At 41.9% G+C, this 14,044-nt stretch overlaps 1 protein-coding gene across 5 annotated transcripts in view; it reads right to left on the reverse strand.

The window, feature by feature from the left end:
* Window positions 1-3,798: 3,798 nt before the first annotated feature.
* EPG5 (ectopic P-granules autophagy protein 5 homolog) overlaps window positions 3,799-14,044 on the reverse strand; it is a 57,952-nt gene continuing 47,706 nt past the window's right edge. For 4 of the 5 annotated variants that reach the window (XM_030003987.2, XM_030003986.2, XM_030003989.2 and 1 more), the window contains 7 exons: window positions 13,557-13,766; window positions 13,276-13,420; window positions 10,873-11,115; window positions 9,823-10,042; window positions 8,128-8,343; window positions 7,040-7,154; window positions 3,799-5,731 (listed from right to left, as the gene is read on the reverse strand). In XM_030003987.2, coding sequence (XP_029859847.1) covers window positions 5,549-5,731; window positions 7,040-7,154; window positions 8,128-8,343; window positions 9,823-10,042; window positions 10,873-11,115; window positions 13,276-13,420; window positions 13,557-13,766 — 1,332 coding nt within the window. In that variant the 3' untranslated portion in view covers window positions 3,799-5,548. The remainder of the gene's footprint in view (window positions 5,732-7,039; window positions 7,155-8,127; window positions 8,344-9,822; window positions 10,043-10,872; window positions 11,116-13,275; window positions 13,421-13,556; window positions 13,767-14,044) is intronic. The other variant, XM_041120619.1, reaches the window with a different exon arrangement.

Raw genomic sequence — 14,044 nt, forward strand, 5'->3', positions numbered from 1 at the left:
GGACCTGGGCCGTCTCATCCGCACCCGCTTGCACAGTTGGAACTCCTGTCTGCTCTCTACAAGGGTGCCTTTTCCCAGTGAACATAAGACTGACGTGGACTGATGCGCAGAAGGTCAAACAGGCCTTGCACGTGCGTGACTTCCATCCCTGCTGCTGCTTACAAGCAAGGGAAGCCCTTGAAGGGAAAACAGAAGAAAGAAAAGAAAAAACAAAGAGGGATGGAGCTGGAAGAGCAGAAGAGGATCTACATAGGATGTCAGTTCTAATCAACCTGTGTGGTTTTAGCCCTTATCAGATAGTGTTTAGCAAGCAGAGAACAGTCCACCATTCTCTCACATCTTTTTGCTTTGGTATTTTTCAAAAGTTACTTCAAAAAGCAGTTTTCACCACTCCACTTGTCAAAACACATGCAGCTTCCGAGAGCCAGCAAGTGAGCTATTTTCATGTTTCAAATACCAGCTGTGAAAAACACACTACAGGAATTTCTGCTGGTTTGGTTTTATTATTATTATTATTATTCCTTAACTTCCAGAAGAGTTTATTTAAGAGTTTGGAGGAAATCTTAACTTTCAAGAGGAGCCCAAGCAAAAAGGAAAAGAGGTTTTCCAGAAGGTGGCAGAGCTGAAAGCAAGACATGCAAAGGGTGGTCTGTATTGTAACTCTACTGCAGCTCCTAGTGCCCATGTGCACACATAAGCAGAATCTCAGAGCTTTTTGATAAATACGCTGTGAAAATGTTTCAATAAACCAAATGGGCTTTTTTTTTTTTTTTAAAGAAAAAAAGCCCCCCAAATTATTTCTAAACAGTTTCCATCTCTGTATTACATGAAAAAGGTCCTTTAAGGCCTGACTGCTGATTTCAAATTGTTCTGTGATGAAGTCACTACTACAAAGTCTCTGGCCATCCACAGACAAGTCTCTAACCCAACTGGGAACGTGCTCCAAGACCAGTTGAATAGACCCAGCTTATGGTACAGGCTGATGCAAGTCAACCTGGCGTCTTGGTCAGGCAAAGGTCCAGGAGAGGGCTGTGAAGAGCGACGGGTTGGCATAGAAGAGGACAAGAAAGAATGAAAAGCAAAGAAGCGACAAGAACCTACTTTCAGGTTTAGATCACTGGATTCAATGCTCCGTGCAATCATTCCAGTGCAGCAGCTCCAAAACTCTTCCCTTAACGATCCTGCTTCTGGTAACAACCACCGCTGGCTGGAAGCCCGAGCTGCTACTGAATTACCATCAAGCCTGTGGTACTGCTTGCAAGCTCTCCCCCCAGCCTGGGAATTAGTATTTTAAAGTTCAGCCCTTCATAACATCTGCGCTGGGAAAGTAAAGCACAACTTTAAATGACTTGGCCAGGATAACAAGGGAAAAAAAAAAAATAAAAGGAAGAAAAAAATAAATGCAAGGAAATACTTGAACCTGATCTTTTCAATCCCAGTTTAAAATCCCAGCAGTGGCAAAGCCAGGTTTAATACAAATAGAAAGAGATGCAAAGATAAAAAGGAAGTTATAGCAGACGGTGTAGTCATGGATGGGTAAGCTCAGTTTCACGGGTGTCACAGGAGAAAAGAGACATCAGCAATATTAACCGGACAAAGTGAATTGAATTTCTGAGCCCTTATGATTTATAGACATATATTAGAGTAATGAGAACCCATTTCTACCTTTTTATGGGATTGAGGCTTGGCTTACAGGATTCTTCTCTTGAAAACTACTTCTTTAACTCAAGTAGTTTGGGTCCAAATAGAAGCATCAGACCTCGTGCCCCAAAACCACCCGGGATGCACTGAGTGTGCCCTGTTGCGCGTTGTCAGCACCCTACACTCGGAGCGCTGCCAGCAAACGCATGTCACGAAATTGCTGCAGCAATTTAGATGCGAGGAAACTCATGGATCAGCGCTGTTTGACTTTTACTTTATTTGGTTTCCAGAGCACAGAACAAATGGGAGAACAAGGAGGTCCAAGTACAGGAACCCACCACACCCCTGGACACCAGGAAAGGCACAGAAATGAGTTTGCCTGAATCCTGTCCCTCTCCCCAGTAAGGGACCTCTTTAACCCATCCAAACCCCTACGAGATTGAGGATGAGCCACCTGAGAGCTTACAGGTCAGCATTAGCAGGCCAGCAAACACAGGTGATGGCGTGGTGGGTGTCCACTGCGGACCACTTGCCCAGGCAGGACCTAAGGAAGAAACCCCACGTTGACAGGCCCTGGTCCTCACAGGGGACTCAAACCAGTATATACTGGAGGGACAAAACACAGCACATGCCAGGAGGTTTCTAGTACTGACCTCATTTGGCCTAACAAGCGTGTTCCAGTTCCTCCCCTTCGCCCCCCACTCCCCCAGTTTATACATAATCAGGGTTTGGGAGGATTTGGCCATTGCTCTGTTGAGCACTTTAGCTTCCAGAGTAGACGATACCAACTCCCAGCACCACACCACCACAGCCCCTGTGGGATGCTGTAGAGGCAGCCTGCGTAGGAAGCACTGTCTGCACATTTCACGCATCTTGCTGCTCAACTTCTGGTTCTCCGTTCCACTAACTTAATGCCACATTCAGCTGTTATGTTAATTTCCCTATTTGACCTTATTTTCTTAATAAATACTTAAGCTGCCAACCACAGGCAACAATTCATCCCAGTGCAACAACTGCTGTGCGAGTCAAACATTCGAAAAGCCGCAGATACTCATTCTCCAACTAAACTGCATGAATTGTCCAAAAGGCACACTTTCCACTGCAATTTATAATGCTAGAAACACCATAAAACTCAGTTTTCCTTCTGAGATTGGGTTACGTTTATGATGTGAACAAGAACACTGCAGTTTAGGGCAGGCGGGAGGGTGGGAGATGCTGGGAACGTGAAAGTCTTTCCAGTAAAACCAGAAGAAACGAAAAGTCAATCTGTTGGGCACGACTTGGAGAATAATCCAAGCTCTGGAGTTCACATTTGCGACAGAGAACTGCCAGTGGCTCTGTTAGTTCATAAAACCGTTCCCCTGTATTTGAGGAAAGCACAGGTTCAGACTTCTACTGCTAGCATGCTCACCAAGAAGCCAGAAGATTGGTGACACATACAGCAAAAGCTGGAGCTTACGGTGAGTTCTCCCTACTTCTTAGGACCTACCATAGTATGATACAGAGAGGACTTCAACCATGACAAAACGCATCGTCTTCCTCACAATTACTAGATCGAGAAATGGGAAAAAAGTCAACAGCATCATTTCTATTACATTTTAAGCACTAAGTTATTAAAGAAGCTGTTTCAATGGTCAAGACAAGTGGACGTGATGATGGCATCAGTGGTGTTTGCTGACAGCAGTAACCCCAGCCTGGTCCAACCCTGCCTACCAGCAAAGCCCTGAGCAAGAAAGTTGTACCACCAGGACTGGAGGCATAGTTTTCTCCTACTTCCCTCCACACTACCAGCTTTCCCCTCATTTGGGATAAATACCAAATTCCACAGTCTGGGTCAGTTGTTAGTGCTGAAAGAACAGAACCAGTGCATCACCCTACATTACCACAGAGTTTTGGGGGATTTTGCCAGGACAGAGAAACATTATTTCTGCCATTACACAAATGAGCTTTCTCCTGGGCTCTGGGCACAAAAGCAGGCTGTTGTGTCACACACGTGTTAAATCCAGGATGTTAAAGAGAAGAGTCTCCAGACCTCCATCAACTGAGCAACTGCGTGGCATTCCCCCATCACACTTTCCTCTCCAAGAACAATGACCTATTACCTGATGTGGATTCTTCCAGCAAGTTGAAAATATCATGGTGTTTGTCACAAAGTACTTGGGTTTTCATTTTTATTTTGCATGGTCTTTGCAGACATAACATGTTATAAATACAACATTTGTAAAAACTCAACAGCTGAAACAATATCTCATTTTAAAAGTGCATGTCAAACACATATATATATGACTTTTTCACATTTTTATGCAACTGATCAATAACATAGAATCTAATAAACCCAGTGCTTTTAAGTCTTTGGGGGGAAAAAAAGCAGCAGAATGTATTCTTCCAGACATGAATTTTCCAAAAGAGTCTGTTAAAAAACATGCTGCATCAATACCTGGTTAGTATACAGAGAGATGTACATATGTATATATATTTATAGGCTCGCAGATAGAGCAAAGAACTCTAAGACCACATTAGGATGAAGGTGATCTAAGGACCCAGCTGGCGCAGTTAGCAGAATCTGTCAAGAAGAAAAAGGTGATTTGTTCTCCAGCACCAGAACCACAGCTAAGAGCAACACTTCGAAGCATTATTGACCAGACAGTAGGTAGCACATTTCCTTCCTCTAGCGACCAGAACCAATGTTTTAACGTGTAACCATGTTCTGAACAGAAAGGCACAATTAATGGAGGAAGAGAAGTGATCGTTGTTCCTTCATAGAGGTGTACAGACTGGGACTGCAGGACCTTGGGCCACCCCAAATGTATCGGTGATAAAAGGGACATTAGAAAAGCAACTGGGGAAACTCGCCTTCTGCTTTCCCTGAACAAAAGTGCATCTTATGGTCAGACAAGGCAACAAAACCAGGGATCATTCAGCTGAGACAATACATTTACAGGCTCGTGGTTCATGCTTTGGCAATAGAATTCTAACAAGTGATCACCAAATTTAATACAAGGTAAATTTTTTTTTCACGGTGTCATCTAAAATCCTGTCGTGTCATGCCCAGCTAGGCAGGAAAGAATATAATTAAGTGGTGGGTGTCCACTTGTTAAATCAGTATTTCCTAAACAACCAAACTTTCAGAACTAAGGAATCCTATCCAACATGATCATAACTGGCTATTTCCCTCCCAGACACTGGGGATCCAGAAAATCCATCTCTGGATTTAAATCATCTAACAGGTAGAAGTTACTTGCATTTAATCAAGCAATATGGATACAGACTCGCTAATATTTAGAAAATAGGGAAAACCAAAGTTCTTTAGTTCAAACTTTAGTTTGTATTTACAGAAGTGAGAGAAGATTTTAGGCTTACCTTTCTACTACAGATTTCTGTGGGATAGCAAAAAAAAGTCAAAATTTAAACCACTATCTTGCCAAATACAGGGATTTCACAAGTCTCCAGACACACACTCACGTAAGATTCAGAGGTATCCTGGTTAAGAACGTCAAAACCTCTTTTACACACAATCCTCCACTCACTTTGAACTGGCCTGAGTAATGACATGTTGGAAAAATAAAAAAAGGCACAAAGCAAAAACTTAAGGTGTTACAGGATGAGCTTTGCTGTCTAATGATTTGTACACCTATCCTCAGGTATCTCCTCTCAGATACGCACCATACACAGGAAGATACTCAGGTGTTTTCAGTCAACAAAAACTAAGCAATTCCACAGGCCTACAAATCAAAAGAAAAGAAAGAAAACTTTAAAGAGGAGAAAACTTGCCAGTGTGCAGTTCCCATTCACACTTCTGACTTAATTAAAGTGGAACTCTGAAGGTAAAAATTACTTGTGCAATAACAACATTATATGTAAACCAGAGCAATCAACATTGCATGATGATTCTGCGAGCTCAGTGCTGCTATCGTATGCTGTCCAAATAATGCACTTCTGGGTACAGAGTGTTAATAAGCAGAGCCAAGAGATTATTGCCATCTCGAAGACAATGTTCTGGATGCTTGATGAACTGAGAAGACTGGGAGAGCTGCTCTTGATAATCCATATATTGTTTGTTTGATGCCATAGATTCAAGAGCATTCAGTGCCTATAGATACAAGGGAAAATTCTGTTAGCTGTGCGTACTTTGGTCCATAACAAACTGCTTCATGAGCCATCATATGCACAATTTCACTAGAAGATCCTTATCTCCTAGAGAACCCAGAGTATTCGGAACAAAACATTTGTAAAATACAATCAATCACATAACAGTGCTTCAAGTCAACTCGTATTTTTCAAGCTGTTCTCTCTCTGAGATCAACGTAGCAACTGTTCTATCAAGGCTTGCTAGGATTCTGTAACCCAAATATCATAAAATATTTAGTTCATGAACTCAAGACATAGTTTCAAGGGAATTACACCGAACTACAAACTGTGACACACTTGAACTATTCACTTCAGGTTTTTCTTATGAACATCTTGATTTTCATAAAAGTATTATTTTGCTCCCATTAATAATATTACAGAGACAATGTCAAGTTAAAAATTATATGTAAAAGAGCCTATGCTGGCAGTACCAGCTGGAGCAAATGTTGGAAACATATCTGAACAAGTTTCATTCATTTCTTAGAGAAGAGGAACAAGTTGTACCAAGTAAGTTACTTTGCTTTGGTTTCTAATCAACTCCTCCTTCCTCTTCCCATGCACTTACCAAAACAACAACATGGTCAGTGCACATGCTGAAGAAGGCATGTTTATTTGTCATAGGGCTTTTAAGCCCTGATCTCACATAAACAAATGTTAGTGTGAATGTAGCCCTTCTTTATCACTGAAAAGCAGTGCAATCACAGCAGCACTGTTTTTTCCTGTTTGTTTTAAATTCCTCCTACCTGCTATGTTCCAAAGTTTCTAAACTCAGGGTTTACAGACATAAGTTCATCTGCACCTTTTCAGTATATCAGATTAGATACTGATGCCCTCATACTCATACAGAACGCTGTATAAACAGTTTTACCTAGGATCACTTTAGGTTAGGGCTCAGGCACACAGTCCTGCTACCAGAGTTAGCAAACTCACATCATCATCTGACCTATGCTGCACCTGGCCTTGTCTCTGGCAAATTCCAATATGGTGTTTTGATGTATAGCAAAATAGTACACAGGTCTGTGATACACCCCCTTCCCTGAGAAGACAAGTGAGAGCAACAAGCTATTTCGGAAATTCAGAATTTAGAGCCAGGTGTAAAGCAGAAGTAAAAAAAAAGATCGAGGGCATTCAGCGCCGAATAAAATCAACAAGCTAAGAGCAGGATTTAGCTCGAAAAAATGCTTGCAGCAACTTTTATAAGCTTCACCGCACAAGCTGAGCAAGCATGCAAAGAGGGCACATCAACAAGCCAGCAATTGGCACACAGTACCTGCTGGGCCTTCTGCGACAGCTTTGGCTCTGACCCCGCTTTCAGGCGGACTTGACTCTCTGCAGGAATCTGCACCAAGAGGAAGGCGGACAAACTGCGGGCAACCACCCGAAACCTTGCATAGGGAAAAGGACAGAGAGAGAAGGTGATACCAAATTTGCAAGTCCTCGACAGCGGATAAACTGGAAGTTCTATTCTATGAGATCTCTCTGATGAGGAACATAGTAAAGGCTTTAGAGGATCTTTTTCAATGCTTTAGAAAAAAATAAATCACTTTAATATATACATAACAGGATGTCATACATACTAGAGGATAATATAATACCATACGTATGAAATGTTACATCTGTTCCAAGCTTAGCTGAAACTTTGAGGTCACATCTGAAATACTCCTTCATTTCACAGCCTTTGAAACAGTCTCATCACCCAAATCAAAGGGTGAGTTGAACAAGACTAAGATTTCAGAGCAATTTCAACAGGATTGCATCCCAGAAGGTCTTTATAAACACAAAGTTATGTTTAAGTACTGTGTTGAATTAGTGTTCCACAAACATTTACATATTTTTTCTTGGTATTCTTTCCATGGTGAACTTGATTTTAATACCTAACAACCAAACTTGGTGTCTCTCTTTAGAAGGTAAAGTGAGTAACAAGCAAGCAAACACTTCTTTGAGCTTCTCTTAACATTTCCAACCCCTCAAGGTCAAGATGGAAAAGGCAACATGCATGTAATCATACAAAATTCTCATGAGGTCAACTGGAACAGTCTTCTACAGACCAGACGAAAGTATCTTCCTCTAACAAACAGTCTCCCTACAAACTTTGCTGGAGATGGACATTAAGCCAGAATCACAAGTGCATTTTCTTTCCTTTTCCACCACAAACTTTGCAGAAGTTCATATTCACTTCTTAACCAGATTAAAACACTTGCTACACTTCTCCTGTGATGGGCCCAAACAACTTTACAAATTTGGACAGCATGGATTCAGAACATATTTTGACATTGCACTGTGCAGTCTGGACCTAGGCTGCAGCTTTTTTAACATGACGACTCCAACCAATTAATTTGCCACACCTTCAACCCTTACCTGGGTGACAAAGGAGACCTCCTGCCTAGACCAATAGCACCAAGTATTCCAGAAGTCAGTCTCTCTTCAGCCAGCTGACTCTGCCTGCCCTGGATCGACAGCAGTGTCCGAATGACAGATTCAATCAGAACGGTGTCATCTTGCTCCATCTGAATCAGGGATAACTGCATGGCTTTATGCCACCAAAGAAACAGCTTTGCCTCTTCCTTCGCTGAGCTTTAGGTGAGATTTAAAGAATAAAATAAAACAAAATATAATTACAAAAAAGAGTCAGATGCATAGGTTAAGAAGTTTGTGTCTCTCCCCATTAGGCCCATGAAGAATTCAGATGGTTTATTAATGAGAGCTAATCTTAGGATAGCATAACTATACTACCCCACCAGTTATTATACCGCTGTAACTGCCGTTGTTCTGGATTTGATCCAGACACCAGCTAGCAGGTTTTAAGGGCCTATAAGAGTACAAAAAACAATGCTTCCTTTTAAGCTTTACAACTGAGAATAAATGATATTGCAGCCATAACTGGATTTAAACTTGTCTAAGACTTGGCATAAAAGGAATGAAACTGTATCTCTACTTTTTTTTTTTCCTCTTCACTTACCAATAAAACACTTTAGGAAGCAGTAGCTGTTGTTTCCACAACAATTTAGACTTTTAATATGATCTTCTAGAAAAAGAAACGTTGAAGTTTTTTGTTGAGCAAAGCACAAAGTGAAGTTCCCCCTATGATATTTTTAATCTTCCCCCAAACATTTTGCAGCTTAAGTTAACAAACTCAGATTTTCCACATAAAGCATCAGCACGAGTTTCCTGCATCAGACTATCCTCACATTACTCCGCCCAGTCATTTCCCATCCCAGGCACCCTCAGCTTTGACGTTTAGAGCAAGGTTTAATTTGCTGTGTACGGTGGCTTTGCTGTCTCCTTCACACTTTGGCAATCGAATTACTATGGTACCTACAACAGTGAAAGTATTCTTTGAATTTCAAGAAACAGTGGGAATGTACATTTTCCAAAAATGTTCTTTCACAGCAAACATGAACATTATGAACATTAACATGGAAAAATATTCACCACGTTTGCTAAATTCTGGCAATTTCAACAGCTACTGTAAATACAGCTGTTACATACTTGAGGTAAAAAGTATTATCATTTTAATCCCAAAGCTATCCATCCTTTCCCTCCGGAACCCTGTTATCTAGTAAGTTGTTTTATAGAAATACAGGCCCCTAACTCTGGGCACCCCACCAAATCCACTGGGTTCAGATTTGGTTCACAGCTGCTGAACGCCAGGTGTCTCAGTGTCAAACTCAATATTTAACACATAACTTATCCCACCTAGTGGACATTCTGGAGAGTGGAACCCACAGTGATTTCGGGTTTGCTTAAAGTAGTTTTAACTGAACACAAATCCAGGCTGCCATTGAAATCAAACTTCTCTGACTGAAAACTGACCAAAACTGCACCAGAAGTGTTCAAGTGAACAGAATTCCTTCTTCTGTTTAACCACAACTACTATTAGTGTTGGCACTGTTGTTGAGCAGACTCCTTAACAGTGGATATAGAAAGATCGGCCATTTCATCCAGCAGCCTGGTGAAATGAACCTAATTAACTTGGCAACCTAATTATACCAGCTATACAACTATAGCCTTATTTAAAAGTCAAAGTATATTCAGAAGCCTTGAGTTTCATACCTTGGGTACACTTGCTCCAGCCATTTGCTGATGGTTAGCAGGATTTTCATTTCATTGGTAAGAGTTTGGTCAGTGTTTAGGCATTGCAGCAGATAGACATACAGGGTCAAGTAGCTTCCTAAAGACAGACACTCCTGCAGGAATTCTTCCATGGTTAGCTCAGGAACTTGGAGGGAGGCAAGTATAGGGCCCCAGCCTAAATCCTGGTGGTGAGGAAAATCTATAAAGAAAACAAAAGGACAGAACAAAGAGCATGTGAGAAAGCAGCACTTGGTAAAACCTAAGAACTGGAATTACTTCACTGTGTTCCTGTAAGTTACAGAATTTGGGCTGGTTTAGCTGTTTTCCAGGTAATCAGTTTGTCATGCAACTCTAATGGAGAGAAAAGAAAAACTCCACTATCATAGGGCACCTCCTTGAGGTCAAGGAGAGATATTTTCCCAGCATTCAGTCAGGATTAAATTTGAAAATTTTATCGATGGAATTTAAAATATTTCCTTCAGGTATTCTGAAATCTGATCACACAGAGTGTGGAAGAAATTGAAACGTAGTTCCACAAGCAATACGTAAACAGAAAGAAAAAAAAAAACAAACAAAGCCCACACCAAAAAACCCCCCACACCACAGAATTTCAGAGGTTTACCAATCAAGAGTATTTTTTTCTTAAGTTAGCCCACAGAACACTAGAGGAGGGGACAAATACCTGTTTTGTTCTCGTGAGATGATTCGTTTTTTAAAAAGTTGCAAAAGAGCAAATCGTTTTTCACAGAGACAGGTATAGTTGTTAAGAAAATACACAGTTAGAGCAGTTGAAAAACCCAAACCACAGTGCCCTAACTTTTCTACAACTAGTTACTACAGCACATACACGTGTGACAGTTGGGAGCCATTAGATACAAAGAAAGGAGCTCTGATGACAGAAACCAGATTAAAACCCAGTTCCAGCACTGGGCAGCAGGAAGCTATAGGGATTCCAGACTATTTGTATTTAATGGGCATCCAAGACTGATCAAAGTTTGAGACAAGCAGCAGCAGAAGACAGACTCCTACCTTCATTGAAGTAAGCAGTGATACAGGCTTCTGTCGTCTCTGCCATGTGTCGCACAGAGGCCAGGCTCTGACACGCCGCTGTGAGAAGAGGCATTGCTAACAACCCGTGCACTTTGCTGTCAATCCACTTTCGTAAGCTCCCCCGTAGCGACTCAGCTGTTGCAACGCTCGAATTGTTCATCATCATCAGCGTTTCTGTAAAGAGACTGCTGAGGGCCATATGACGCGTTTGCAGATCCATATCTGAAAGTCAGAAATAAGAGAGCCATTTCAGTAAAGAGACACTAGAACCCAAATTCAACTTCACCACTGAACGCCTTCTGTAGATACTGGGAAAAGCCTCTTGCTCATTACACATCCCAATTCCTTGTCTGTACTTATGAAGCTGCAGTAAGACACCCGTTCCTCGCAGTCTCTTCCCTTGATGTGATAGTTCATCATTTGTTAAACAGAGAGACAGCTGATAAGACTGTACAGCAGAGTACATTGGAGCCCATCTTTCACCTACGGTCTCCTACCATGACTACAGTGCAAATAAATTGAATGATAAAGCACATTTACAGTCTCCAAGAAAACTTGGGTATTAAAACACAGTTTAAAGCACAGCTTAGAGCGAAACAATCAAGATTATAGGTGATTCAATTTGAAATATGACCGAGACGAGCCCTAAAATGTTGCAATCCCCTCATGCATTTCCAGGATTCTAGATTTCCTGATAAACCCAGTGTTCTGCCCCAGAATATTTTTTTGAAACCATCTCTTGGCATTGCCTGAACATGTTATCACAGGCCACCTGTAACAGTACCCTTGAAGCACAAATGCTTCCTGCACTTGGCTCTTAAAGTTTAACTACAGAGCAGACCTTTGCACGTATTGATGAAAAAAGCCACTATTGTTATAAAAGAAACTTTTCAAACAACATCAGGCATTGTAGAAGGAAAAATTTCAACTGGTTATAAAGAAAAGTTGCGCACAAAGAAGGATTAATCACTGGAAAAACATCGCCCAAAGGGGCTGAGACCTCCACACTTGCAGATATTTAGGAGCTCACTGGACAAAGCCCTGAACAACCTGATTTAACTTCGAAGCTAGCCCTGGTTTGAGGAGGAGGTTGGACTACAGGCCTCCAAAAGCCCTTCCAAACTAAGCTATTCTGTCTGTATCTACCTAGCAAGAAAAAAAAAAGGGGGGGGCAGGGGGGGCGCAAAAAAAAAAGCCCCAGCTCTCCAGTAAGGTAAAAATCTCTTATCCCAGACCAACCGAGAAAGACGATGCCAGGAAGTTAACTGACTTGCCTACGGTCACAACGAGTTTTACAGCCAAGTCCCGCAGGCTGCAGACCACCGAGTGGGACCACCACCAGACACCAGAGCCCACCAGATCCTCCGGGACAAGCCCTGGCACACTGCCCACGCGAGAAGTCCAGCTTCCACCTCTTCAGCTGTTGTCAACAGAAGGTGTTGCTCGCAAAAACTTCTACCAGCCCCCTCCAAACCTCGCAGAGAAGCTAAATCCGATACACACCACCACCTTCCTGCCACTCTGCATCAGCGATCCTCGGGCACGAGCAACACGGAGCATCCTCTCTTTCAGCCTTTTAACACATACAAGGGTGCACAGGGGTTCATGAAACAGAGCTGCTCCTCTGATACTGGAGCTCCTGTCTCCTCCAAAATTTCTCAGCCACAAGGAGCGTCAGCAGCAACAGGCAAGCCTTCACGTCTCCTCAAGACACAAAGAGTTTTACTGACTACGGGGCTGTCCTACAGAGCTTCCCCAAGTAGCAAGACAAATACTGAGGCACAGTTATGACTCTCACAGATTTTTCAGACACTTTGTTCACTCTTGCTAGCACACCTCTGTGACTCAGACAGGAAGAGACACGACTCCTGACAAGTATTTCTGTGTAGTACAGCAAGAAGACTGATTTCACCTGCAGTTTTACTTTGAGAGAGGAAGCTCAGGATGGTACTAGACTAAAAATGAGTTAAATATAAATGCTGTGGGTGTGGATACACCATACTACTAGTGTACATCAACATAATTCCCCTACTTCAATATAATCAGTTCTCCCAAATGCACAACAGTTTAGAACTGTTTCTTAGAACCCAATCCCTCAGGACCAAGAGAGTGTATTTGTGTCATCAGTTTTACTCACAACAAACCCCTGTTTTTTCTGTTGGTTCTGTCACTCTTGACAGCTCTACGGGTTAACGTTCATATTTTTGTTTTGCACTAATATACCACCTATACATATACCACCAAAGCAACATGCCCTGCTGCCCGTAAGGGAGACATTATAGTAATGCAAGTAATTACACAGTCACAGATGTTCAACAACCCATGCAGTAGAATAAGGATCTTGACAGCTTTAAAGTAATTTGCTGCTTCTTTAACACAAACCTGGCGGATTAAAGATGACTATATCATCTAGCAACTTGGACATCTCTTGTTCCAAAACTGCAAGAGTAATCTTTCCACTTTGTTCCAAGGTGCTGAGAAATTGAACCACCTGGCGAATATATGCTCGGCACTTCAGTGTTGCATCCTGGTAATCAAAATTAAAATAAATTAGAAAAAAAAAATCATGCCTAGTACTCTTTCCACACTCCATAATATATACAAGCAGAACACTGCAAATGACAAGAACAGCTCAGAGACACTGCAAAACCAGTGCAACTTACAAGGTGGATGTGACTATCCGAAGATGAACCAAAGCCTGCTGAGATTTTCAGGAGCTTCACTATCAGTTCAGCCGCAGTATCCTTAGCAAGGATAACAGAGGGAGGGTAGTGACTGTTGCAGTAGCTGATGATGCTTTGATAAGACGAAATGCCCACAAGCTGCCAAGGAAGGGAGCTGGTCTGTCCAAGAAGATTGATCAGTGGTGATTCCTGAAGATTTAAAGACATCAGTCTAAGCTCCACCTTCTTTTCCCTTTTAAATTAATATTCACAGTACTCAGTATTGGAAGGAAGCCAAGACTCCAAAATTTGAAGGAGATGGAGCAGAAATAGATGACCACTGGGAGTCTGGCTGAAAAGCAACTCCTCATTCAAGCAACATGTGTATGTCATCTCTAGCATGCACACAACAGTACTTAGACTGCTGCAGCAGCTCTAAGCAAGCAAAAAAGTCAGTGAGAGACATTAAAATTTGACACGTAAACACA

This window comes from Aquila chrysaetos, chromosome Z (genome assembly GCF_900496995.4).
Source record: "Aquila chrysaetos chrysaetos chromosome Z, bAquChr1.4, whole genome shotgun sequence".
In the NCBI taxonomy this organism is placed as follows: Eukaryota; Metazoa; Chordata; class Aves; order Accipitriformes; family Accipitridae; genus Aquila; species Aquila chrysaetos.